Consider the following 24820-nt stretch of genomic DNA (forward strand, 5'->3'; position numbering starts at 1 on the left):
CACAAATCCCTTTCCTCCAGTACTGGGCTTAGTTGAACTCCACCAAGTGAATAAGTTATTTTGGGATTACTGTTTCCCAGGTGTAATACCATACACTTTGTTGTTAATCCAACAATGGTCAGAAAAATGGCAGGTATGCCATTTTTCTGACCATTCCTGAAGTCTATCTAGTTCAGTCTGAAAAAGCTCAGCTTGACAGTGATCATTAACTACTCTACCAATTTTAAAATCTGCAAATTTAGACATCATGCCCTCTATCCCTTCATTGATGATGTTTATGAAAATTAAAACAAACAGTGGTCCTAATACTGATCCTTGGAGAACCCCACTTCTTAAATCGACCAAATCTGATGAATAGCCATTTATCACAACCCTCTACCTCCTGCCCTGAAGCCATCCTGATATTCATGTAAGGATTTTCACAGTGATTCCAACCTGTTCCAACTTATAAAGCAACTGCTCATATGGGACTGAGTCAAAAGCTTTGCTGAAATCTAAATAAACAATGTTGAAATTATTCCCTAAATCCAGCTCATCAGTGATCCTTTAAAAATAGCGAACCAGATTTGTTAAACATGATTTTCCTTTTACAAAACCATGCTGAGTATCTTGAGAATTTCAATTCTATCCAAATGATCCTGAATTCCACCCTTGATCATTGCCTCCATGATTTTCCCTACCACTGAAGTCAGACTGACAGGTCGATAATTTTCCACTTCACTTTTAGAACTACCCTTATGTACGGGAGATACATTGGCACTTTTCCAATCCAACAGAATCTACCCGGAGTCTAGTGATGCTCGTATAATTAGCCCCAATGGTTCAATGCACTGACTTGACGCCTCCCTTAAGATTATAGGGTATATTCCATCAACTCCAGGAGCCTTACTGGCCTGTAGGCTTGAAAGTTTTTTCATTAAATAATCTTGCGAAAATAATCTTATTGCATTTGCGATGATAGATAGCTGGAATTCTGTAGGATTTTACGTTATTATGGTGAAATGTCCTCTTCACTGAAATCTTCAGTCATATAAAAAAACATAAATTTTAAGAATTTTCTCTTCTTTCCTATTTTTTTGCTTGTTACTCCGTATCTCGGAGTAACAGCAGGGACTGCTTCTACAGGGATGGGATACACTTAAATAGAAAGGGTGCAAGAATATTTCCTGATGCTATCGAGGCAGTGTTAGGTAGGTCGGAAAACTGCTAGCTTGGGGGGGGATACAAGGACTAATAGATTAACAATAGCCGCTGGCAGAGGTGAAAGTGATTCTTGCACTGCTTCTATTGGAATGAGCAGCAGCCTGGAAAACAAGATGCAGGGTATTTCAGAGACAGGTGAGAGTCATTGGGGTACAAGTAAACACATCGGTTGTGTTGGGGTAGCTAAGAATAGGAACAGGTGCATGTATACTTGCGTATATACCAATGCTAGGAGTTTGGTAAATAAATTTGATGAATTTGAGGTGTTGGTGAAAACATCGAAGGCAGATATTGTTGGGATATCAGAGACGTGGTGTCACACAGATATAAGGAATACAAAACTGGAATTTGAGGAATACAATGTGTACAGGAAGGATAGACGGGATAGGAAGGGAGGAGGGATTATGCTATTAGTTAAGAAACACATAAAATCCAAGGAAGTGCAGCCAGTCAACATCGATGGACAATGCAGTGTTGAGTCAGTTTGGTGTGACATAATAAGCACTGGGAGATCAAAACTGAGAGTAGGAGTGTATTATAAGCCCAATGACTCTGATGAGTATAATAAAAAACTGTACAGGGAAATAGAGTGGGCCAGTAAATCAGAGAGTCTTATAATGGGGGATTTTAATTTCCCAGATATTGATTGGAATTTGTGGGTTGGTCACTCACACACTAGCAAGGCTTTTGTGGATTTATTGGTTGATTGTTTTCTACATCAGTATTTTTGGGAGGCAACTAGAGGGAGTAACACCCTTTATCTGATTATCAGTAGTGATTCTTCATGCATTAAGAATTGCAGATAAAGGAACCACTACGTAACAGTGATCACAGTGTGCTGAAGTGGGATTTACTGAAAGAGGTAACTACCATCAGGGGTAAAGGGAAGGGTTTTTGCTTTTGTAAAGGCGACTACAGTGGTCTGAGACAGTATTTAAATTCTATACATTGGGACCAACTGATGATGTTACCAACAGCAAATTCAAAATGAGAGGCATTCAAATAATTAATCTTGGAAGGTACTAGGACTTTGCATACCAACTCAGAAATATTGTTCAAGGTTTAGGCCTAAATAGATAGATGAACTGATGAGACATATGGCAGAGGAGAAAAATGTATGGGATACATATAAATTAATGGGCGACATGGAAGCCTATGATAGATATAAGATGGTCTGCAACCAAGTCACAAAGGAGATTAGGCAGGCAAAGGCAGATTATGAGAAATCTTTGGCAAAGGATGCAAAGAAAAACAGCAAAGAGTTCTTTACTTATGTAAACTCTAGAAGGAAAGGGATGAATCAGATTGGTCCACTGGATATTGATGATTCAACTGTTGATGATCCTGCTCAGGTGGCTAAAAAACTAAATGAGTATTTTGCATCTACATTCACACATGAGGAGTTATTCAGGGAGGGGAATGCCAGGGGTGATTTAAACTCTGGCAGTGCGCTAGATGATTTTGTAATAACTGAGAGGAAAGTGGAGGAGAAATTGTTGAAGATTAACATAAAAAAAGGCACCTGGAGTGGATGGAATCTATCCAGTTATATTAAAGGAGGCAGCAAAGGAAGTAAGCAAACCCTTAGCCATAATTATGAGAGCTTCCTTGGACTCAGGGGAAGTACCCATGGATTGGAGATGTGCAAATGTGTCCCCAATTCACAAAGGAGGATCAAAGGGCGACACAAGTAATTATAGACCTGTTAGTTTAACTTCTGTTCCAGGGAAATTAATGGAGGCACTGCACAAAAAAGCAGAGCAGTGTGGCATTGGAGGCAAATTGCTGCTATGGATAAAGGGATGGTTGAGTGGGAGAAGACAGAGAGTGGTACTCAATGGACACTACTCTTCGTGGACTAATGTTATCAGGTGAGTCCCCTAGGGTTCAATGTTGGGTCCATTGTTGTTTTCTGTATTTATAAATGATACTGATGATGGTATATCAGGCTTAATGTCCAAGTTTGCAGACGATACGAAGGTTTGTTAAGGGTTGTTAAGGACACTAATGACAGTAAGCTGCTGCAACAGGATCTAGAAAAGTTAAGCAGATGGGCTGAGAGGTAGTAAATGAAGTTTAACATTGACAAATGTAGAGTACAGTGGATTCTGGTTATTTGGGCCACCGGTTAATCGGGGCAACCATTTATTTCAGGCAAATTTTAAAAAACAGAAACCAATCGAGAAAATAGCCAGAGTTTACTTCACTTAATTGGGACAGCATGCCGTTTAATCGGAGCAGGAGACCGCAGCACTGGAGATTACCCTACGATTGTCTCCGATGGTACCACGTGGTTCGGTCAAAATTCTGGAGGTCACAACCATAAAACAATAAAAAAAATTAGCAGTCACCTGTTTATTGGGCTTTTCTGTTAGTTGTTGTTATTTGGTTTTTAGAAGCATTAGCAACTAAGGCCATGTTGCTCCGGGATATGCGGTGGTCATTCCCTGACCTTTCCGCATCCTCCGTATTTGGTGGTGATGGGCTCGAACCCCGGTCTAATCAAGAAGCGTGTGCTATGCACTGCTGCTCCTTCCCACCTGGCTACGGAGGCGCCTTTCTCTTAGTGAAATCTATCATAAACGGACAGTAAACTCGATCTTGAATTTGCGATAATACCGACAGCTAGAATTCTCTGGGTCATTATGGTGAAATGTGTTTACACTTCCATGAAATCTTCAATCACTTAAAAAAATTAATTTTCAGATCTTCTCTTCATTCCTATTTTTAAAGCTTTGTAACTCGTTACTGCGTTCTCACTTGCGCGTATTGTGTTATTTGCAATTTGTGTGTGCCATGTTCTTTGTTATTGATTGCTTATCTTTTTACTGTTTTAAATTTTAACCCCTGCTCAGAAATGTCAACTAGTTAGTATGTACATATTACAGTACGTATTAATTATTCCGATTATCACGTATATTCTTCCGATTTTCACGTACATTTAATTTTTAATTGGAAAGGTAATAAAGGGTAAATTTGTGTTTAATATATTTTTACTTTTAAAGCCTGTGGATAATATTCCTCCTATTTTTGCTAATTAGAATCGCTGTTTAATAGAATTAAAATTCAATTCACAAACGTGATCACCATGACCGGCGCTTACTGCACATCGTATAGTGAACGGTACTTTACTATGTTGAGTTCGTCGTAACGTGATTTGATTGTACAGTGAACCAATTGTAAAGGAGGGGTACATTGTATTTTTAACTATTTATGCAAAACTTCAGATAATTGGGGCAGCTGCTTAATCGGGCCAAAATGCACTAGTCCCGATGTGTCCCAAATAACCAGAATGGACTGTACTACATATGGGAAGCAGAGAGTAACATATCAACTCTGTGGTACTTCACTGACAGTGGTAGAGAATGAAAAAGACCTGGGGGTAATTGTGCAGGCAGATATGAAGTTTTGTGAGCAGTGCAGATGGTCTGCAAGAGTAGCTCATGGTGTCTTGTCAATGATATACAGGAATTATTCTACCAGAGATAAGGAGGTGATTATCCCCTTGTATAAGGCAATGGTCAGGCCACACCTTGAGTACTGTATACAGGTCTGGAGGCCTCATTTTAAGAAGAATGTAGAGCTGTTGGAATGAGTACAGAGAAGGGCAACAAGATTAGTGAATGGAACAAAGGGTTGCTCTTATGAAGAAAGGCTTAAGTTTTGCAGATTACAGAGTCTGGAGACTAGGCACCTGCGAGGTGATCTGATTGAGGCATATAAAGCTTTAAATGGTTTGAGCATGCTCAATGCTGATGGAATTTTTACTCTTGCTCAGAATAATCACCTGAGAGGGCATAAATTCAAATTGAGGAAAGACAGTTGTAGGATAGATGTGTGGAAGTTTGCCTTTAGCCAGCGGGTAATTGATTGGTGTAACAGACTTCCATCTTTTGTTGTGGAAGTTGATAGCCTAAATAAATTTAAGGCTGAGCTGGACAGGTATTTGGAATGAATGAAGGGGTGAAATGGGAGCAGTTTTTTTTTTTTTTTTTTTGGCTGATGCTGCATAAGCTTGCTTTCTTGCATCGTATGCCTCTACTAATGCTAAACTCACTTGTTCAATTAGTGCATACTGTGATTGTCATCATCGATTGCTTATTATTATTTTTTTGTTTGTTTTAAATTTTACAATCTTAAAAAAAAAAAAAAAAAAAAAGGGTGAAAGAAAATTTACGTATGTCCGAAGCTGAGTAAGTCGGGAACATACTGTATCAAAAAATGTTCAGCAGCCTACGTAAAAAGTATGGTGATAGATAAAAAAATGAAAAAAAAAAAAAAAACTTACCACACTACTCGCGTGTCCAGTACAATGCTTCCCTTTATTTTTTACGATGTCCATTTTAAATCTAATAGCAAGAGCAATATGGCCTAAGTAGCCATTGCACTTAAAACAACAACAAATCTAATAGCTTCGTTTTATTTTTTACAATGTCGTATATGGTTTGGTCACCAACATTATAATGGTTCTTTAAAGATTTAACGGATGCACCATTTTCAAACCTTGGAATAATTTCAAGTTTTTGTTTAACTGAAAACACAACTCTTTTGTGTTCATCCATCAGTTTTGTGATTTCTAAACAAAAAAAAAATATTTACTATAAAAAAAAATTGACATCCCTAACATAAATAACGAAACAAAATTTGTCTTTTTGTGGTGCAACGGAACACAAGAATCTATGCGACACACTAAAATAAAGTAAACATTTCTTCTCTCTCTCTCTCTTTTTTTTTTTTTGAGTGGCAGGTGTGAATACGTCGGGGGTTGCACGATAATAGGTATTATCTCCCAATGACTACTTATAACGCTGCTTTTTGTCGTTATTTTCCACTTGCAAAACATCTGTTTATACCTATTCTAGTTATTACTTGAATTTTATGATTTCTGATTGATTTTTTTTTTTTTTTTTTTTTTTTTTATTAAATTTTTGGAAGGTCATTAATTAACCTGACTCCTCTCTTTTGAAATGAGTCTTAAAAGACTATGAGAAGTTTTTGATGAATTTCCATGTAGGAACAAATATTCCATGATAAGGCAGTATTGAGATTTGTACACAGTGAGTAGAAAAAAAAAAAAAAAACAGTATCTGCACGATTTGTCCCGGTTAGGGGTCAGCAACATGGATAGAACGCTTGTAGTTCCTTCCATGTTGCTGACCCCTAAATAATAGAGATTCTCTATTATAATAAAAAGAATCTCTATTATTATAATAGAGATTCTAGAGAATAATAGAGAATCTTTATTATTCCTAGAATTTAGGATTGGGGATATCTTGAAGTATTTAGTAGAAGCATGGGACTGTTGTATAATGAAAGGAAAGAATTCATGGGATATCTGGTTCCTGGGCAATACTACACTGTCACCTCTCTCGCTAGTGTACGAACCCACTCCTTGGCAGGTATATAGATTCACTGCATTCATGTAGACAGTAATTCGATGTCAGTATGGATAAACGTTGTGAGTTAACTGACTTTGAAAGAGGGCTGATGGCGGGCGGGCATGCAGACAGGCATGTTTTTGGCCAGAAACTGGCAAACAGAGAGAGTGCATTGTCTGCTGGAGCATCCAACCATCCTACTACAATTCAGGTCTCTTCCTTTGAATTTTTTCACGACTTGTCTGAACTTCAACATGGATAGAACAAGCGTTCTATCCATGTAGCTGACCCCATATTCAGCCATAATAATTCCTTTAATATCGAAGAAAACAAATAGCATGGTTTTTTCATTTTTTGGTCTGGGAGATTGTTTTGTCTTCCAATGCACTGACCGTCTTTTATTTTCTGGTCATACTGGAACAGCCAGTTTTCATTGCAAATAATTACAGTATTCACAAAGACTGAATCTTCTTCAATTTTTTTCAAAAACTTTGAGTCTTCTCGTTCGTTGATCTTCATGCAAAATTTTTGGCACCACCTTGGCACTTTGAGCTCGTCACCACCAAATATGGAGGATGCGGAAAGATCAGGGAATGACCACCGCATATCCGGGAGCAATATGGCCTTAGTTGCTAATGCTCCTAAAAAAACAAACAACAAACAAACACCTTGGCACACACTTTTCTCGTGCCTAAATTTTCAGTTAAAATTTGTTTAACCGTTTCTTTGTTCATATTGAGTTCTGATGCAACCATTTGAATACTTAAGCGATGATCACTTCTAATCAATGTCCTTACCCAGTCCACATTTATCACTTTTCATAGATACCGGACAGCCTGGTCATCCAAAGTCTTCCACATTCTCTCTTCCTTCTAAAGATCTTTTATGCCATTCAAACATGCGTGCTCTTGACATAATATCTTTTCATAAACTTGACATAACAAATCATAACTTTCAGTTGATGTTTGCTTTAGTTTTTTAAAAAATTTGAGGCTGATTCGATGTTCGATTGTTTTGTCTGTCATTTTTCCAGCAAACTACAAAAACACAATATAATGAAAACTTGTTTCACTGCAAAGCAAATCAGCATGTCCGAATAAGACTTGGCAGATAACCAGGGAAAATGCATGGTCAACTGTCATGTCTTTATTTCACAGGTGGCACTTAGTGTGTAGTGGATGCTCGTGCAGTCTCGTTATTTAATAGTCACCCCTAAAAGATGCAGCACCCCAATACATTCTAGATAATTCACCATGCTCAATAATATCCTGTTGATTTGTTGACATTTTTCTGCTGTTCCATGTTTCCCCAGAATTGATAAAAAATTTTATGTCATCAGTATACATCATAAAATTGTTTGTGGGGAGAAGCTAAAGAACACAAATAAAAAAATAATAATGAACTGACTGTGCTGTCAGCATCAAAGTTATACCATGATTTAATGGTATAAATTGAACATACCATAAACAATTAATGATGTCTAAATTAAAACACTTTTATACCATACATGAAGACTGCTTCTGACTTCATTAAGTTCTAGATGTTGATAACGAGGAAAATAATTCACAGTAACTATCAGATAAGAGGATGGAATCTGAGTAGAGAGAAAAATCAGAGTTGAGAAAAAGAAAAGTTTCAAAGGAAGGTAGCAGTAGCAGAAGGTAGAGTAAGTGGTTAGTGGAATGATATATCTCTCTCTTTAATCTCTATGCTGATAGCAGAATTGGTTTGGATGATACACGTTTCAATATATTTTCATCCTCTTATGACTTATTACTGGTTTTCTTATACTGCAAGTTGAAGCAATGGTCCTCAGATATAGAACATTTTACAGTGCTCAAGTTAAGATTATTCTTTTGGTACTTCTAACATATCTTCCGTGTTAATATTCAACTTTGTAAATAAACAAGTTTCAAATCACATGTTGATGTCTGGCAAGATAGCTTAGGACCAGTAATAAAGGAGCAAGGTGCATAAATCGTAACAGTGAATAAAATGAAGGGAAATAAAGCAGTAGGTTTTGATATTGGTACCAGTGGAGTTTATAAGGTTAATAAGGGAAGTAGACATAAGTGAATTAACAGAATTATGTAGGAATATCCAGAAGAAGATTAGTATCACATGTAGCAAAGGTAACATTAAGAATATTAAAAAGAATGATCATAATAAGGATGGAGTCAAATATGGAAGATAGGAGGGGAAAGGGAAACAAGGGATGCAATAGGTGTGATGTGATGAGAATGTCAATAGCAAGACATCTCAAAGTGAACAAAGATGTATGCATATACAGTCGAACTTGGTTAAAACGAGCACAGAAATAACGAGATTATGGCTGTAATGAGCAAAAAGCCATAATGATTTTAATTTATATGTATTCCCATACAATTGCTCACTGTTATAATGAGTGTACTACATGGACATACCGAACAAATTCTGGTAACTATGCAAACATTCTTAATTGCTCGGGTAGTCAGAAAAACCCAATTTTTGGAATAAATGAAAATGAAGAGGGCGACTCAGATTTATGACCACCTGCATCGGATTAGCGGCTGGTTTATGACCTTGCCCTCTGGGGACGGGGGCTATGCAATAGTGCATTGGCATTCCACTTGTCGCATTACCCTATTTACAGATTGTCTTGTATTCACTGAACTATAAATTTGTTTTGGGACTTCTAAGAATGTTATGCATTTCGGGACATCTAGGAACGTTGTATGTATTTCGAGAGTTCTAGGAACGTTGTATGCATTTCGAGACTACTAAGAACTTTGTATGCAAATCACTTTATTATTTTAAAGTAAAATCAGTTAGAAACAAACCTTTCCTTCAGAAACATGTCTACTAACAAAAGAAAGTGTCTCTCGTTCACGAAAAAGTCGAAATTATTCGTTGATTTTTGATTTGATTTGGTAGTTGTTGGCGCATCGGCTTCTGTGGCCATATTGCACCTCCCAAGGTTTTTTTTTGCAGTACTTTGATCCAAGCCCGAGGCGGGAATCGAACCTGCGACCTTTGGGTTGCCGGGCAGGTACTTTACCCACTCGGCTAGCCCGGTCGGCGAAATTATTCGTGAATTAGAACCTGGTGCAAAAAATGTTAAAGTGTGTAAAAAGTTTTCTTTCTCCTCTTCAAGTGTATCGATATTATGGAAGAATAAAGATGTTTATATATCAGCACTGGAAAAGAACATAACCGAAAAAAATATATTAGAAAGTGTAAGGTTACAAATGTTGAGGAAGCATTGCTTCAATGGTTCGCCACACAAAGAAGTGCTGGGTTTTTAATAGATGGTCTGATCTTTGAAGGCTCAAGTGAAAACATTTGCTAAACAACTTGGATGTGTCGATTTTGTGTGTAACAATAGTTGGCTGGATCGATTTAAAAATCGACATAACATCATTTATGCAAAAATTAGCTGAGAATCTTGATCTGGAGATCCAATAATGATAAATAAATAAATAGATTGACTGTGTTTAAGCAGAAATCAGAAAAGATTTCAATGACGAAGACATCTACAGCTGTTGTACTACTGTAACAGGATCTAGAAAACTTGGGCAGATGGGCCGAAAAGTGGCAACTGAAATTTAACATTGTCAAATGCAAAGTACTGCATATGGGTAGAAGTAACCCCAGAGAAACGTACCAACTGTGCAGTACTACACTTAGGGTGGTAGAAAATGAAAAAGACCTGGGAGTGATTGTACAGTCAGATATGAAGTTTTCTGAGCAATGCAGACAGGCTGCTAGAGCAGGTCACAGGGTCTCAATGATATACAGGAATTTTGCCAGCAGGGAAAAGGAGGTTTTGGTTTTTTTTTTTTTTTTTTTTTTTTTAAGGAGCATTAGCAACTAAGGCCATATTGCTCCGGGATATGCGGTGGTCATTCCCTGACCTTTCCGCATCCTCCGTATTTGGTGGTGATGGGCTCGAACCCCGGTCTAATCAAGAAGCGTGTGCTATGCACTGCTGCTCCTTCCCACCTGGCTACGGAGCCGCTTGGAAAAGGAGGTGATTACACTTTTGTATAAGGCAATGGTCAGGCTTGAGCACTGCATACAGGTCTGGAGGCCTCATTTTAGGAAGGATGTAGAGTTGCTAGAACAAGTACAGAGAAGGGCAACAAGATTGGTGAGCGGAATGAAGGGGTCCTCTAACCAAGAAAGGCTTAAGTTCTGCAAATTGCAGTGGCTGGAGACTAGGCACCTGCGAGGTGATCTGATTGAGGTGTATAAGGCTTTGAATGGTTTGAGCATGCTGAATTCTGATGGGATTCTTCTGCTTGCTCAGATTATGAATCTGAGGGGGGCATAAATTCAAATTGAGGAAAGACAGTTATAGAACAGATGTGTGGAAGCTGATAGCTTAAATAAATTCAAGGAGGAACTGGACAAACTTTTAGAGAGAATGGTTGTTTGAAATTTTTTTTTTTTTTTGGCTGATGCTATATAAGCTCATATGCTTGATTTATTGCATCACATGCCTCTATTACTACTGCAACGCCAACGAAACAGGACATTTTTATAATTTTACACCTGACAATACATTTAAATTCAAAGGGGAATGATGTGTTGGTGGAAAAAAATCAAAGGCTCGCTTAACGATACTCATATGCGCAAATATGACCGGAACTGATAAAAAAAACTGTTTATTATCGGAAAATCGTTAAAACCTCGGTGTTTATATATTGAGACTGGATGCTATAAAATTATTAAATGATGCGTGTAACAACGTTACTTCGAAAACCATATCGAATTGTTTCAAGAACTCGAAATTAAATTCAAATGAAATTTCAATTTTCGATGAAGAAAATGGAAATGAAGAAAACAATTTATCATTATCCAAATGGTTGCTACGTAACAACATTGTAGGTGTTAATACAGATAACATCGATGAAATTGTACGAGTCGATGACAACTTATTAACTAGCAGTCTTGTTTCTTACAGAGAGTGACACTGTAGATGCTGTGCTCAACAAAGACGATAACAATGATGGTAAAGACAATGATTGTGATGATATGATGACAATTGAAAGTGAATCAAAATCAGTGCTGACAATCTTACAAGCTCAAGGTGCAATGGACATATTGCACCCTGTCAATATTTTTGAAGGAGCTGAGGTAAGTAATAAGACTCTTAACACGTTGAGTGTTTTAAGGGAAACTAAAGAAATATAACATTGACTGGGCACCTCATTGCCCAGTTGATGTTTGATCTTGCCAATCTAGCTTGCATCACAATCAGAATATGTGATTTTGTAGAGATATGGACATTGAGAATGGAAGACAGAAGACTGGAAAGTTTTGAAATGTGGATATGGAGGACAATGAAAAACATGAGACTGGTTGATAAAGTCAGAAATAAGATTTTGTGGATGGTGGGCAAGAAGAGATGTCTGACTGAAATAATCAGGTGGAAGAGAAATTAGATTGGATATGTTGTGAGGTGAGAGATTGATGAATGACAAATGAAGGGAAAAGTTGAGAGGAAGAAGACCAGAGGGAGCTGAGGAAAAACTATGAAAAACAAACCGGGGCAGGGGATTAGAAATTAATCTTTTGTCGATAAAGATGGATCTGAAGTACCTATTCAGTTCATCAGTATTCAATAATTCAATTGAAACCACCATCCCTATGCTCAATTGATAGATTCCATATAGCATCTTAAACTATTATAATCCCCTTTCCTGCTTTAACTACTGCAATATCTTTCTTCATCTTCCAACTAATGACTGTATGTTTGCTACATGCCAATGATTCTTATATGAGCCTTATGTCATCTGCTTTGTATGATCAGATCTAGAATATTCTAATCCCTAGCATAAAATAAAATGCCCTTAGCATAAAATAACTTCCCATAGTTGGAAATAATGCTTGATAGTACCATGCACAAATTAATGGGGAAGGGGAGATATTGATTTTGTTAGCTTCTAGATCTGCCCTTAATTAACATGCGACACATTCCCAACATAATGCATAATGTGGCATGCTGCATCAACAGATATTGGCTTTAGTCCTGGCTACTCCAGGACTAAAGCTGCTATCAGTTGAAACTGCAGTCTCTTCTGCAAGTATTTAATGAACAGCAAATAACTTAATAAGTTAATGAATAGCCTCCAAACTCAGTGAACTTATTTCCCTTCTTCATTTATTTCTCCCTATTTCAGCTGTCTGGAATAATTTTACTTATGCATTTCCTGAAAATTTCACTTGCAGAAACTTAGGTTTAATGTCAAGCTTTGTTTAGTTTCCCAACCTTTCCTGTCAGACTACATATTTCAAGTGTATTGTACAAATAGGTAGCAGTCACATAGCTGCCAACTTTTGAAGGAGGAAAATGAGAGGTTTTTTGGGTCAAAACAAGTGAAAAACAGATTTTTTTTTTTTTTTCTGGAAAAAGCAGAAGTGCTTCCCAAAAATCAGAAGGAAAACAGGAGATTTTTTTGGAAAAAGGAGTGTTTTTTTTGTTTTTTAAGTCCATACTGCACTAGAATTTAAATTTCTAGTACAAAAATATGCATTTTATATTAAAACACAGCCACAGAACTGTTTACCATACACAACTGAAAGGGGAAGAGTTTTCCTATTCCATAACTGAAAAAGAAGCTTTCAGCTTAATCTACTGTGTCGAACAGTGCCTTTAAACGTTAGCCTAACATTCTTCTTTCTTATTAGACAAACTGATTCTGATTGCTCCAAGAAAGATATTGTTGGAGACTCCTTCAGAAATCCTGAGTCAAAATTTTATTCATAACAATGTCCCTGCTGTCTAGATTGGGATAATTTGTTATATTTTACTTGGGATAATGCGTTATATTTTGAGCTTTCTTGTGTATTTGTCAGTTCCCCAATCCCTAACCAAGGGCCACTGTACATCAAAAATAAATTTTTTCTTCATTCATAATAGTGTCTGATTGGTTCTTACACTGAAACTGACAGAGCTGATGCTGCAAAACATCTAATGGTTCATATATTTCATCATTAAAGATAATATATTTTATATATTATATATTTCATATAAAAGATACATTTTATCATTAATGGAAAAAACTACTGGAAATCTGTCCAAAAAAATCCCTCAAATTTGAAAATGATGTACTGCCAATGCTGAAATTTTTTACTCCAGCATTTATAAGAACATTTTTCAAGGAACTTGTGGACCTTGTAGTTGCATGTAGCAATAACGTACTTCCTCACTGCATAAAAGAACAGAATCCTCTTTCATTATCTTCTCTTGCTCTCCATGACCTTGGCAGTAGAAATACCCATGACTAAGTCAGAGTCATCCTTCCAGTTTAGTCTTTCTATGGTAATCAATTTCCATTATGGAAATTGATTACCATTAGAAGAATAGTTTGATTAGAAGAATAAATTGATTATAGATAGAAGAATTATGTTCGGATTTTCAAAATTTTGGCATAACACATTAAAGAAACAAGCAAATTGCATTAGTCAATCTAGAAGAGTAAAACACGAACAGACTTTCTACAAGAGTATAGATAACATGCCTAGAACCATAAACTTGCTTGGCCAGTTTAGGATTGCTTTTAGCAGACATTTCTAATTCAGAAATTCTTCTTCCCGTTTATACTTCAGGATGACCACATAAGGGCAGAGGAGTTCAAAAGAGAGAATACAAGAACATTACCATATTTTGTAGTCAAGCAGGCTTAAAATAATGGTCGCTCATATATTTTTTATCCCTGGCTATGGCAGCCATGTCTTGAGTTCATCAATTTGTCTTTCAACACTTTTGGATCATGAACTGGAATTAAATGTGAGTCAGTGCCACTCACCAGCGATTTCTTGTTGTACTTTATTTTCAATTTGGTAACTCTGAAAAGTGCTCATATTGCTTTTCTCACCACTTCTAATCTTTTCTTTAAACAGTTTGTCAAAGGTTGCCAATGTTCTACCAGTATGCCATGTGTAAACAGCCATGTGCACAAATGCTTCAAATTATTTTTTATTTCAGTGACTAACATCAGTTGAAATTATTTAAATATTTCTTTTTAACACTCCTTTCTAGATAGGAGTAAACCACTAAGTATTCATCCACTTGCACAGGAAGGCATGCAGCTCCCTTTTCAGCACACAAATTAATAAAATGACAAAGACAGCCTACTACCACCAAGCCCTCAATCTTCTCTTTTAATACCCTTGCTACTCCATGTTTTAGACTTACCATAACAGGCACATTATCAACACTAAGTGCCAGATAGTATTTTGAAAGAAAGGTTTTTCAGAAGAAGAAGTCTAACACTGTACCCTGTAGAGTTATCTTCCAATACTGGCACTGAGAGCAAGCTGCTTTCAATTTGATGATTTATTATTATTTATTAAAAAGAGTCACCATAATGGGATAAGACTTTGATTACTATCTACAAGAATTGAAAATGGCTCATTTTTCAAAGCCATCACTACTACTTTTCCTATCCATGCACTTTCATACACAATGCTTGTTGTTTTTGTTTGTTCGGTCATTTTTTTTTTTTTTGTTTGCTATTTTGTTATTGGGAAATATTTTTGAAAAATGCACCGGCATTATCAGTACAACTCAGAGGAAGATTGTTCTATGACAAAATATGCAAATAAATACAGTCAGTCCTTGTATAACACGTATTTACATTACACAAATTCAATCATACACGATTTATAAGTAGGGAAACGATATCGTATATAACATGAACCGAATTTGCTTATGCACGATTCACCTTTGTGTTTACAAGAAATGACAGTCGAACGCGGAATCACTCCAACTGAACGCAATACGATAGGAATGAAGAGAAGATTCTGAAAATGTATTTGTTTTTTATATCAGTGAAGGAGAAACACATTTCGCCATAATAATGTAAAAACCCACAAAATTCCAGCTATCGGTATTATTGAAAATGCAATTAAATCAAGTTTACTACCAGTTTATAACAGATTCCACTAGCAGAAACACAACTGGAAATTGTTTTTATTGTTTTATGGTAGTAACCCCCAGAAATGTGCTTTAGTAAAATGTGAGCTACTGAGGTGTTAACAGTGTCGCTGCCTTTATTGTTTTGTTTATTTAGTTGCTACACACGCACAGCTTTGTTTATGTGTATCAAGCGTGCCTCCTCATTTTGTAATTGTGCTTTATTCCCTACAAATGAGTAAAATACTCAAAAGGTATGAAAATGAAGCGTCCTGGTGAAGACACTACAGATTCAGAGAGAAAAAGAAAAGCAATATCGATAGAGGCTGCTGACTGGGTCAAAAATTCTTACCCGGGAAAATTTGTAGCAGCCTCACATACTAGTGTTTATGGCCAAAATGACACCAACCTCCATCGTCTTCTGGCCTCCGGCACACCTGGATTTCCCCGGTAAGGCTTATGGGCAGTCTACCACCTCTATCGATAGAGAAAAAATATGAAACTGTGAAACACTTTGAGCGAAATGAAAGACCATGTGATATTGCATGTGCTGTAGGCCTAAATGAGGCAATGCCAAGAATTAGAAAGAATGCAGAGAAAATAAAAACAATTTTCATAGCAGGAACAACTCAAAGTGTAACAAAATCCATTAAATCAAGACACAAAGAATTGGAAGAGATGGAATGTCTGTTTGGATAGAAGATAAAACAAAGAACAAGTTTGCTTAAGATAGAAGCAAAAGCATTAGCAATATTTTCTTACGTAATAGTTGTAATAAAATACGCATTTTATTACGATTATTTATTGTGTTTGGTAATGTTTTGGTTACAAACGTGTGTTCAATCTTGGATGGTCGGCACCTAACCCTATTTTTCCCACAGGGCCTGTTATTTATATTGCATGAGGGTTTCTAGGAACACAACTATCGTGCGATACGAGGACTGACTATTCAGCACATATGACTTCACTGTCACCATGAAACGAAACATCTGTTTTCCCATTTCTTTCTATGCACTGCACGTTGTTGTTATACTTATTTGTTTGCAAAAGTCTAATTACATTGCACTTCCCACTGCTTGAAATTGAAAAATCACATCTACATATGGTAGACAAGGTAAATGTGTTGCCTTTTTCAGACATTACAATGCATGGAAAATTTTGAGTATATATGTCTTCTGAAACTTTATGTTGTATTCCAATTCACAAAGAGGATTCAAAGGGTGGCAAAAATAATTATAGACCTGTTAGTTTAACTTCTGTTCTAGGGAAAATAATGGAGTCGCTGATTAATGAAGTGATACAGGATCGCCTAGACAAGACAGCAGCAATAGTTCAGATACAGCATGGGTTTGTTAAGGGAAACCTTGTCTGACCAATTTGACTGGATACTACGACGTGGTCACAAAAGAACTGGATGCAAAAAATAATTTTGATATCATATACTTGGATTTCAGGAATTCTTTTGATACTGTTGCACATAAAAGACTGCTGTACAAATTGGAGCAGCTATTCATTGGCACCAAGGGCAAATTGCTGCTTTGGATAAAGGGATGGTTAAGTGGGAGAAGACAAGAGTGGTAGTCAATGGACATTGCTATTATTGCACTAATGTTATTAATGGAGTCGCCAGGGTTCAGTGCTATGCCCATTGTTGTTTTGTGTATTTTGTGTAGTCAATGGACATTGCTATTATTGCACTAATGTTATTAATGGAGTCGCCAGGGTTCAGTGCTGTGCCCATTGTTGTTTTGTGTATTTATCAATGATATCAATGAAGGTATTTCAGGCTTAATGTCCAAGTTTGCAGATGATACAAAAGTTGTTAATGACACTAAAGACAGTATGCTACTGCAACAGGATCTAGAAAAGGTAGGCAGATGGGCTGAGAAGTGGCAACTGAAGTTTAACATTGACAAATGCAAAATACAGCATATGGGTAGCAGCAACCCAAGAGAAATGTACCAACTCTGTGGTACTACACTCAGGGAGGTGGAGAATGAAAAATACCTGAGGGTAATTGTGCAGTCAGATATGAAGTTCTCTGAGCAGTGTAGATGGGTTGCCAGAGCAGGTCATGGAGTTTTGTCAATGATATATAGGAATTTTGCTAGCAGAGACAAGAAGGTGATTATCCCTTTGTATAAGGCAATGGTCAGGCCACACCTTGAGTATGTATACAGGTCTGAAGGCCTCATTTTAGGAAGGATGGTAGAGTTGCTAGAATGAGTACAGAGAAGGGCGACAAGGTTGGTGAGAGGAACAAAGGGGTGCAACTTATGAAGAAAGGTTTAAGTTCTGCAAGCTGTAGCATCTGGAGACTAGGCACCTGCGAGGTGATCTGATTGAGGTGTATAAGTCCTTGAATGGTTTGAGCAGGCTCAATGCTAATGGGATACTTCCACTTGCTCAGACTAAAAACCTGAGGGGGCATAAATTCAAATTGAGGAAAGACAGTTGTAGAATAGATGTGCGGAAGTTTGCCTTTAGCCAATGGGTAGTTGATTGCTGGAACAGACTTCCATCTGTTATTGTGGAAGTTGATAGTTAAAGAAATTTAAGGCTGAACTAGACAAACGTTGGAAGTGACTGGATGGGTAAAATGGGAAGATTTTTTTTTTTTTTGCTGATGCTGTATAAGCTTGCTTTCTTGCATCATATGCCTCAACTAATGCTAATGCTAATTTCTTTGGCATTTTAAAAATATTGATTAGCTTTAGAACAACACACAAGCACAATGAAATGATTGCACATTACTGAGAACAATGTTATTATCCCATATTTCTATTTTTTACAATATGGACTACTATCAGCACACCCGACAGGCAATTCATTAACAAAAATAAACAGAAATTTGCAAAATGAAAAAAAAAATCCAATTTTAAAGTAGTTTTTATTATTTTGGGAGAAAAGAAAAAGACAAGAGAAAACTGAGTTCTGCAAAAAGATAGAGAAACTCTGTTACCAACTATATTACGACAATGAGAAGACCCAAACTGAGTGAAAAAAATCCAGAGAGTTGGCAGCTATGCAGTCACCAATAACTGTTCACTTTGGCTCTTTGTGAACTTGTTGTCTTGGCTATTCAGCAGATAAATAGTACCAGTACTTAGAGATACTTGTCTTGATGTCCTTTTCTTGTATCACCAGAACTGACTTTTGGTAATGAACTGTTTAAATGAACACAAAGTCCAACTATGAGACACAGCTGTACTGCTAGTTTAATATCTGTTAATGTTTTCACCCTTGAGTTATAGTCATTTATAGGTTAAACAGTTTGGGCATACTGAATAACATCATTCCATGAGTATTTCCACATACACACCTTATCCTTTTTCTATATTCCTTCTCCATCTGGGCATTTGCTCCTAAGCATGTCATTCATCCCATCACCTCTGCTGAATATTTTGTTTTCTAAAGGCTGAATGCAAAGATGGGTTCTCCTCAAGTTCACTCCCACTATTTGTTCTATATTCAGTTATAAAATCCAAGTGCACTGGAAGTGATGTCATCATTTGTTTAATGAAATTTCTTTAAGTAGGGACAATGTTCTTGATATCTGGACTGGACTCCTTACAGGTACCCACTCTTCAGCCTAACCTTACCAGATTCAGCTTATATGCACAATATGATCACAATAATTTTTCTTGACTTTTGATATTATTGTGTAATTTTTTTTTATTGCTAGTAAGCAACGTAATCTGCCATCTAACTTCCGTTTCTCTCTCTCTCTCTCTCTCTCTCTCTCTCTCTCTCTCTCTCTCTCATTGTTTTAAGTTTAATCCCTCTGTCCTGGTGTATTACTCTTATTATTATTGTGAATACCATCTCATACAATGCATAAAGGAATTTTTATATATATATATAAAATTACTATAACAGGAATAGTAATAATACGAACATCGCATATGCAATTTTTTTTATATATATTTTGAAAATCTAACAATGAAATTTAAACAGTAATTGAAACAAGTGGATCTTACTATGAACATAAGGATTGTTTTCCCTGAAATTCTGCCAACTTTGATACCATTGAGACTCTTTATGCAGTTCTACACTTGTAGCTTCTCTAAAAAAAAAATGGAATACAACAAAATGTTAACCTATAAAACTGACTGATACTTGAACTGTGAATATAAAAGAGTGCAGTTCCATCACAAAATGCAGTTTACTATACATTACACGAAAATACTAAAAAACGAATTTGTCAAAATTCTCACTCATTCTCAATTATGCACATTAGCAATTACTGTACAGGTAACCCTCTTATAACACGGTAGTTAGGTTCCTATAAAATGTTGTCTTGTGCAAACTGTGTTATACAGGTTTGGTTTGGTTTTGGTTTTATTGGCGCATTAGCTACTAAGGCTATAATGCGCCAAGACCAGGTCATTTGTAAAAAATTTTAAAAACTTTCAGTGACCTAATTAGTTAGGTCACTATGTCAAAAGATATAGCAAATATATAAAAGAAAAATGTAACACTTTTATATACGAGTAAAAATATTTATTGAATTTAAAAAGCTAAAAACAGCAGACACATTGTCATTGTCAGATAAAATCTGACTGAGTGTATATGGCTCAGTCAGATGGTTAAAAGCGGTACAACGGATATTACTAAAATCTGGGCATTCGATTAAAATGTGACGAATAGATAAAACGGTGCCACAGTTCTCACACACAGGACAGTCATCTGCTCTCAGCAGAAACGTTATACAGGACTAAGAAAAAGTACAAAAAGGTGGGGGGGTTACATTCCAAAAGCTAACAAAAATACACTATTTTGTTAACAAAACTAACAAAAATACACATTCTAGATTTCGTATCTCTTCTGCTCTCTTTAAAAAATCAGTAATCTGGGTTTGTTTGATAAATCTTTGTGAATTTCACTGTTGGAACTAAGCATTTTTGAAGCTCCCTTTTGAACCTTTAGCTCCTTTCATTTAAGAATCTGCATTCAAAAAAATAAGATTGTAATTGCTCGGCTAACTTTATGCCAACCCATATGCTTCTTAGTGTAAAATTTGGAAGTTTAGAATTTTCATCTGCGCTGTCAGCCTCTGAATTGATTTAGTTTTACCTCCGGTGCCATTTCCACCAAATCTGCTTTGACAGCCTCTTTTTCTACCAGTAATTCTTGAATGTCTTCAGTAATCATATCTTTTTTTAATTTTTTTAGAAGCATTGCCGACTAAGGCCATGTTACTCTGTGTATATTGTCTATAAATTGTGTCCCGAGGTTGATTTTCTGTTTTGCTGAATGAAAAAAAAAACCCTGAGTTTCAGGGAGAAAAAAACCATGCTACCCTCACCTGAGCCTGACTAACTCATCCACGTTGTGCAAAAGATCCACAAAAATTCCTCCCTTAATCGACAGGTCTTTTTCACCGAGTGTGGGGAGGAGGGCAATTCTATCAACTGTGCTACCCACGAGGGCTTCAATAGTCATATCATCAAAATCTTTCCCCTCCTACTGACGTAGCAAATTCTACTATCACACTGATTCCATTTTCTGCCGGTTCAACCATACTTCCTGAATGAACTGACTCAGGCCATACATTTTTCCAACAGGCATGTGTTGATGGTTTTACTTCTTTGAGCGATAATGCTATGATTCCAATACAGTCCAAAACTGAAAAATGTTTCCATGCCTCCATCACTTCATTAGATTCGGAGCCCATGCCCACCAAATATGGAGGATGCGGAAAGGTCAGGGAATGACCATCGCATATCCCTGGAGCAATATGGCCTTAGTTGCTAATGCTCCTAAAAACCAAATAACAAATAACATTACATTCAGAATTATTTTTTTTCCAAAATCCATTATAACGATTTTCCGATGTAATGAGTTTTAAAGGTGGATATAATGCCTTGATCTAATGGCTGAATGAAAGAAGTTGTATTAACCTAGTACAGCTGTGGAGATAGGAACATAACTTCAAAGTTTGGATGAATTAAATCTTTTGGATGGCCTGGTGTGCTATCCAATAGTAATAAAAGTTTGAAATCTAGATTTTTCCACAAGTTCAATAGCACAGAATGTAACACGGGTATTTCCTAAAAAAAAAATAAAATACAGGGATTTCTCAATCATTTTTTTTTTGACTAGCGAGTCAACAGCGGGGATTCAAAAAGAGTGGAAATATTGAAAAATTACATCCAACATAATAGCAGGGTTTCCCCTGCACAAAAGCTCGAAAATATCCTGTTATGTGAGGTTTACCGAAATTTAACAGTGTTATATAAGTACCGTGTTGTGCAAGGATTGCTGCAATTTATCAATCGTGTTAGAGCGAAACCGTGTTGTAGAAGTACCGTGTTATATGGGGGGTTGCCTGTATTCAGTTTATTTAAGTAGATAATGATTCATATTTACGTTTTTTCAAGAATCAAGAAAAAAATGTAAATAATGTGCAGAATTAAATTAAACACCTTACTGAAAAAGAAATAATAACATTTTTTTACAACTTCCGAAGCTCAGTGAAGTTCCAATTGCTGAATTGTATTGGTGAGTTTTTAAACTGTAAAAATTTTTCTAAATCTGTAATGCACTAACAAACTAAGTTTTCTTTTCATGTGGTAAGGTTTCTTTAATTTAACTTCTTTGATACATATAGTTCTTTAATGTCCTTTCCAAATTATATTAAAGTTAAAATACTGTTAATAATTTACAAAAAAATTATAAAAATTCCTGTATGTCTGTTTTTTCAAGAACTTTCACCTTTAATTATATGTTCTTGTGATGTTACTATTCATATTATTCAAAATTTATTCAGTTTGTTAACCCCTTCCCGGAACATTTTTTTCCGGAAAATGTGCCATAACGGATCGACTTTTTTTATTTTACAGATTAAAAGTATGCATCATGCGAATACTTATTGTATAGTTTTTTGTGTTATTTATTAATTTTTTCATAGAAAATACATGGGAGTAATTAACCCATTTGGACTATCCCGAATTATCTTGTGTACGCCAAAAATCTTGTGTGTGCAAATTATACAGATTTTTGTAATAAATTAGCACTTCAGCTAAAATAAAGGCACAGAAAAAGTCTTCATTACTCATTATATAAATAAATTTAAAAAATCAAGTGGCACGCACAAGCATTAACTTCCTGCAACAAGCAGTAATCGTGAACTAACTACATTCTGACACACAGCCGTCACAAGTGGACAAGAGAGGTAAGCATCGCTTATGGACGGCAGTTCAAGAGGGTGCCAAAATATTTTCGATATTTTTTTTGTGAATTATTTTCGTGGGTTCAGTATTCTGCAATTAGGACGGCAAATTATATTTTGCTTACTGGCAGTGCAGGAGCGCATGCTACTGTTCTGACATTACTGTACAATATAAGTAAAACGAAAGCCAGTCGTTTGCTGCCAAGCGTAAGAAAATCCTGAGAAAACTAGGGATTTACCTGCCTAATGCAAAATTAGCCAGATAAATACCAGAGAAAATACGTTTCAGTCCTAAATTTGGAGGTATTATTGTATCCCGAGATATTTTATGTAGTTCCAAATAATATTTAAAACTAAAAATGAAATATCTCAGGATAATCCATGAAGGGGTTAATCTACTTGAATGTCTATAGTGGCAATATTTGTTGAGCAATTTTTTGAAATTTTCTTATCAGCAAAATCTGTTGGAAGATGACTGGCTCAATCGCTTTTCCAAATATCAAATGTAGTTAAATCAAGTATCGTATCCAAAAGCTTGACTTTAGTTAGTTTAAGCAAAATATCTCTTTCAAAACTTTTTCAAAGTTTTTATTTCCTTAAATTTGGAACTTTTTCTTACTTAGGATAAATTAAGCTGACTGCAAGTTACAACTTGGAACATATTTCAACAGTAATCTCACCCACAATATAACTCCAATTTAATCATATGATCCTTTCTACAATGGTTGGTCTTTAGCCATTCTGAACACACATTTAGTCTATTTAGGTGGGTATATAATCCATGGCTGCTCTTTCAGGAACTTGGTTTTACATCATGTATGTAAAGTACTGCTCAGGGGCAAGCAAAAACAAATAACTCTGAAATATTCAACTAAGAAAAACATTTAAGAATTACCCTTTTCTGAGTGAGTTCCTAAAAGTGTATGGGCTCTGAGTAGCAAGTCTGCTGTAAGGGGCTGACTCTATGAAGAGAGTTTCTTCATGAAATTTTGAAAAATTCAAAAACTTAATTTTTTTTGTAAAAATTAAAATTTATATATCTGCAGGTTGTGGTAAAATTAACACATTAACTGTATCATGACACATGCATATCACAGGATTTTTAACCTGTTTGGAGGGGGAAAACCACCTGACTTTAGAACCATTTTCTTCTGATTTGACAGAAGAAAAACCAGTCAAGCAACCTCTGTCACCAGCTGACTAATCCAGCCACAGTGAGAAGAAAGTCCAAAAATATTCTGCCCTCACCAATCCAGACTGATTCAATCCTGTGTCAAAAAAGGTCACTGAAAAAGCAAGCAGCAAAAGTGTTAAGAAGGTTTAAGATTTAATAACTATTGGATTTTTGGGCTGTAAAAAAAACTGTAAAAAAAAAATTGAAACTGATTATACTTTATGACAGTTATCCACATGGCTTGGTGGCCACTGCTTCTGTACAATGTTAGATATTTTTTTATTCAGGCTTTTAATTTGATCAAAGAGTTATGTTTAACTATCATTGTTTTATTTCAATAAATACCACATGTTTAGCTCTTAAAGAGTAAGAATGCTTTCTTGCTTTTTTAAGTTATCCTTTGAAAACCTGGCATAAAAGGGGATTTACCTTAGACACTGATCAAACTATAGTTATTGACAGTGGCAGACTGGGTCTAAAAATATTGGTTGCCAGGAGACAAAGGGGGCCCACCCACAACCATAAGGCTTTCATTTAATTTTTATAAGAAATAAATAAAATTTTCAAAAAATACATAACTGGAAAAAAGGTACAATTAAAATTTTTGCGAAATAAATGTATATTTTTTTAGTAATTCCAGTGTACATATATTGTACATATTGCTGGCAGTATACAGTAGATATTAAATGTAAATACAGATTGTTATAATTGAATTTTTAAATTATTATTATTTTTTTAATTTTAAATAAATGGTGGATATTTTTAAATAGTTTGCTTGTACTGAACATTTTACACATAACAGGTAGTTCAAAAGCATATTTCATGCAGTCCACTGTATTAAGAGCAATCGTTTGAATTCACTAGATGATTGTGCGAATCTGTCAATAATTGCTTCTGCATCCAATTCATCTAACAATTCCTTTTCAATGGATAGCAACATGTATGATTCCAAGTTCTCCTCAGCCTTGTCTTTATGATCTTTAGCTTTG

The 24820-nt window shown here is 35.9% G+C and overlaps 1 protein-coding gene across 4 annotated transcripts in view; it reads right to left on the reverse strand.

Moving 5' to 3' along the window:
• The window catches only part of LOC150080669 (mitochondrial import inner membrane translocase subunit TIM44), a 198339-nt gene that overhangs the window by 88125 nt on the left and 85394 nt on the right, over positions 1–24820 (reverse strand). For all 4 annotated transcript variants that reach the window (XR_016547431.1, XM_090381988.1, XM_090381989.1 and 1 more), the window contains exon 8: positions 19464–19549. Coding sequence is in view for 3 of the 4 variants with exons in the window: in XM_090381988.1 (XP_090238114.1) it covers positions 19464–19549 (86 nt within the window). In the remaining variant the exon portion in view is untranslated. The remainder of the gene's footprint in view (positions 1–19463; positions 19550–24820) is intronic.

Source organism: Mastigoproctus giganteus, chromosome 9 (genome assembly GCF_048544385.1).
Source record: "Mastigoproctus giganteus isolate SK-2022 chromosome 9, ASM4854438v1, whole genome shotgun sequence".
Lineage (NCBI taxonomy): Eukaryota > Metazoa > Arthropoda > Arachnida > Uropygi > Thelyphonidae > Mastigoproctus > Mastigoproctus giganteus.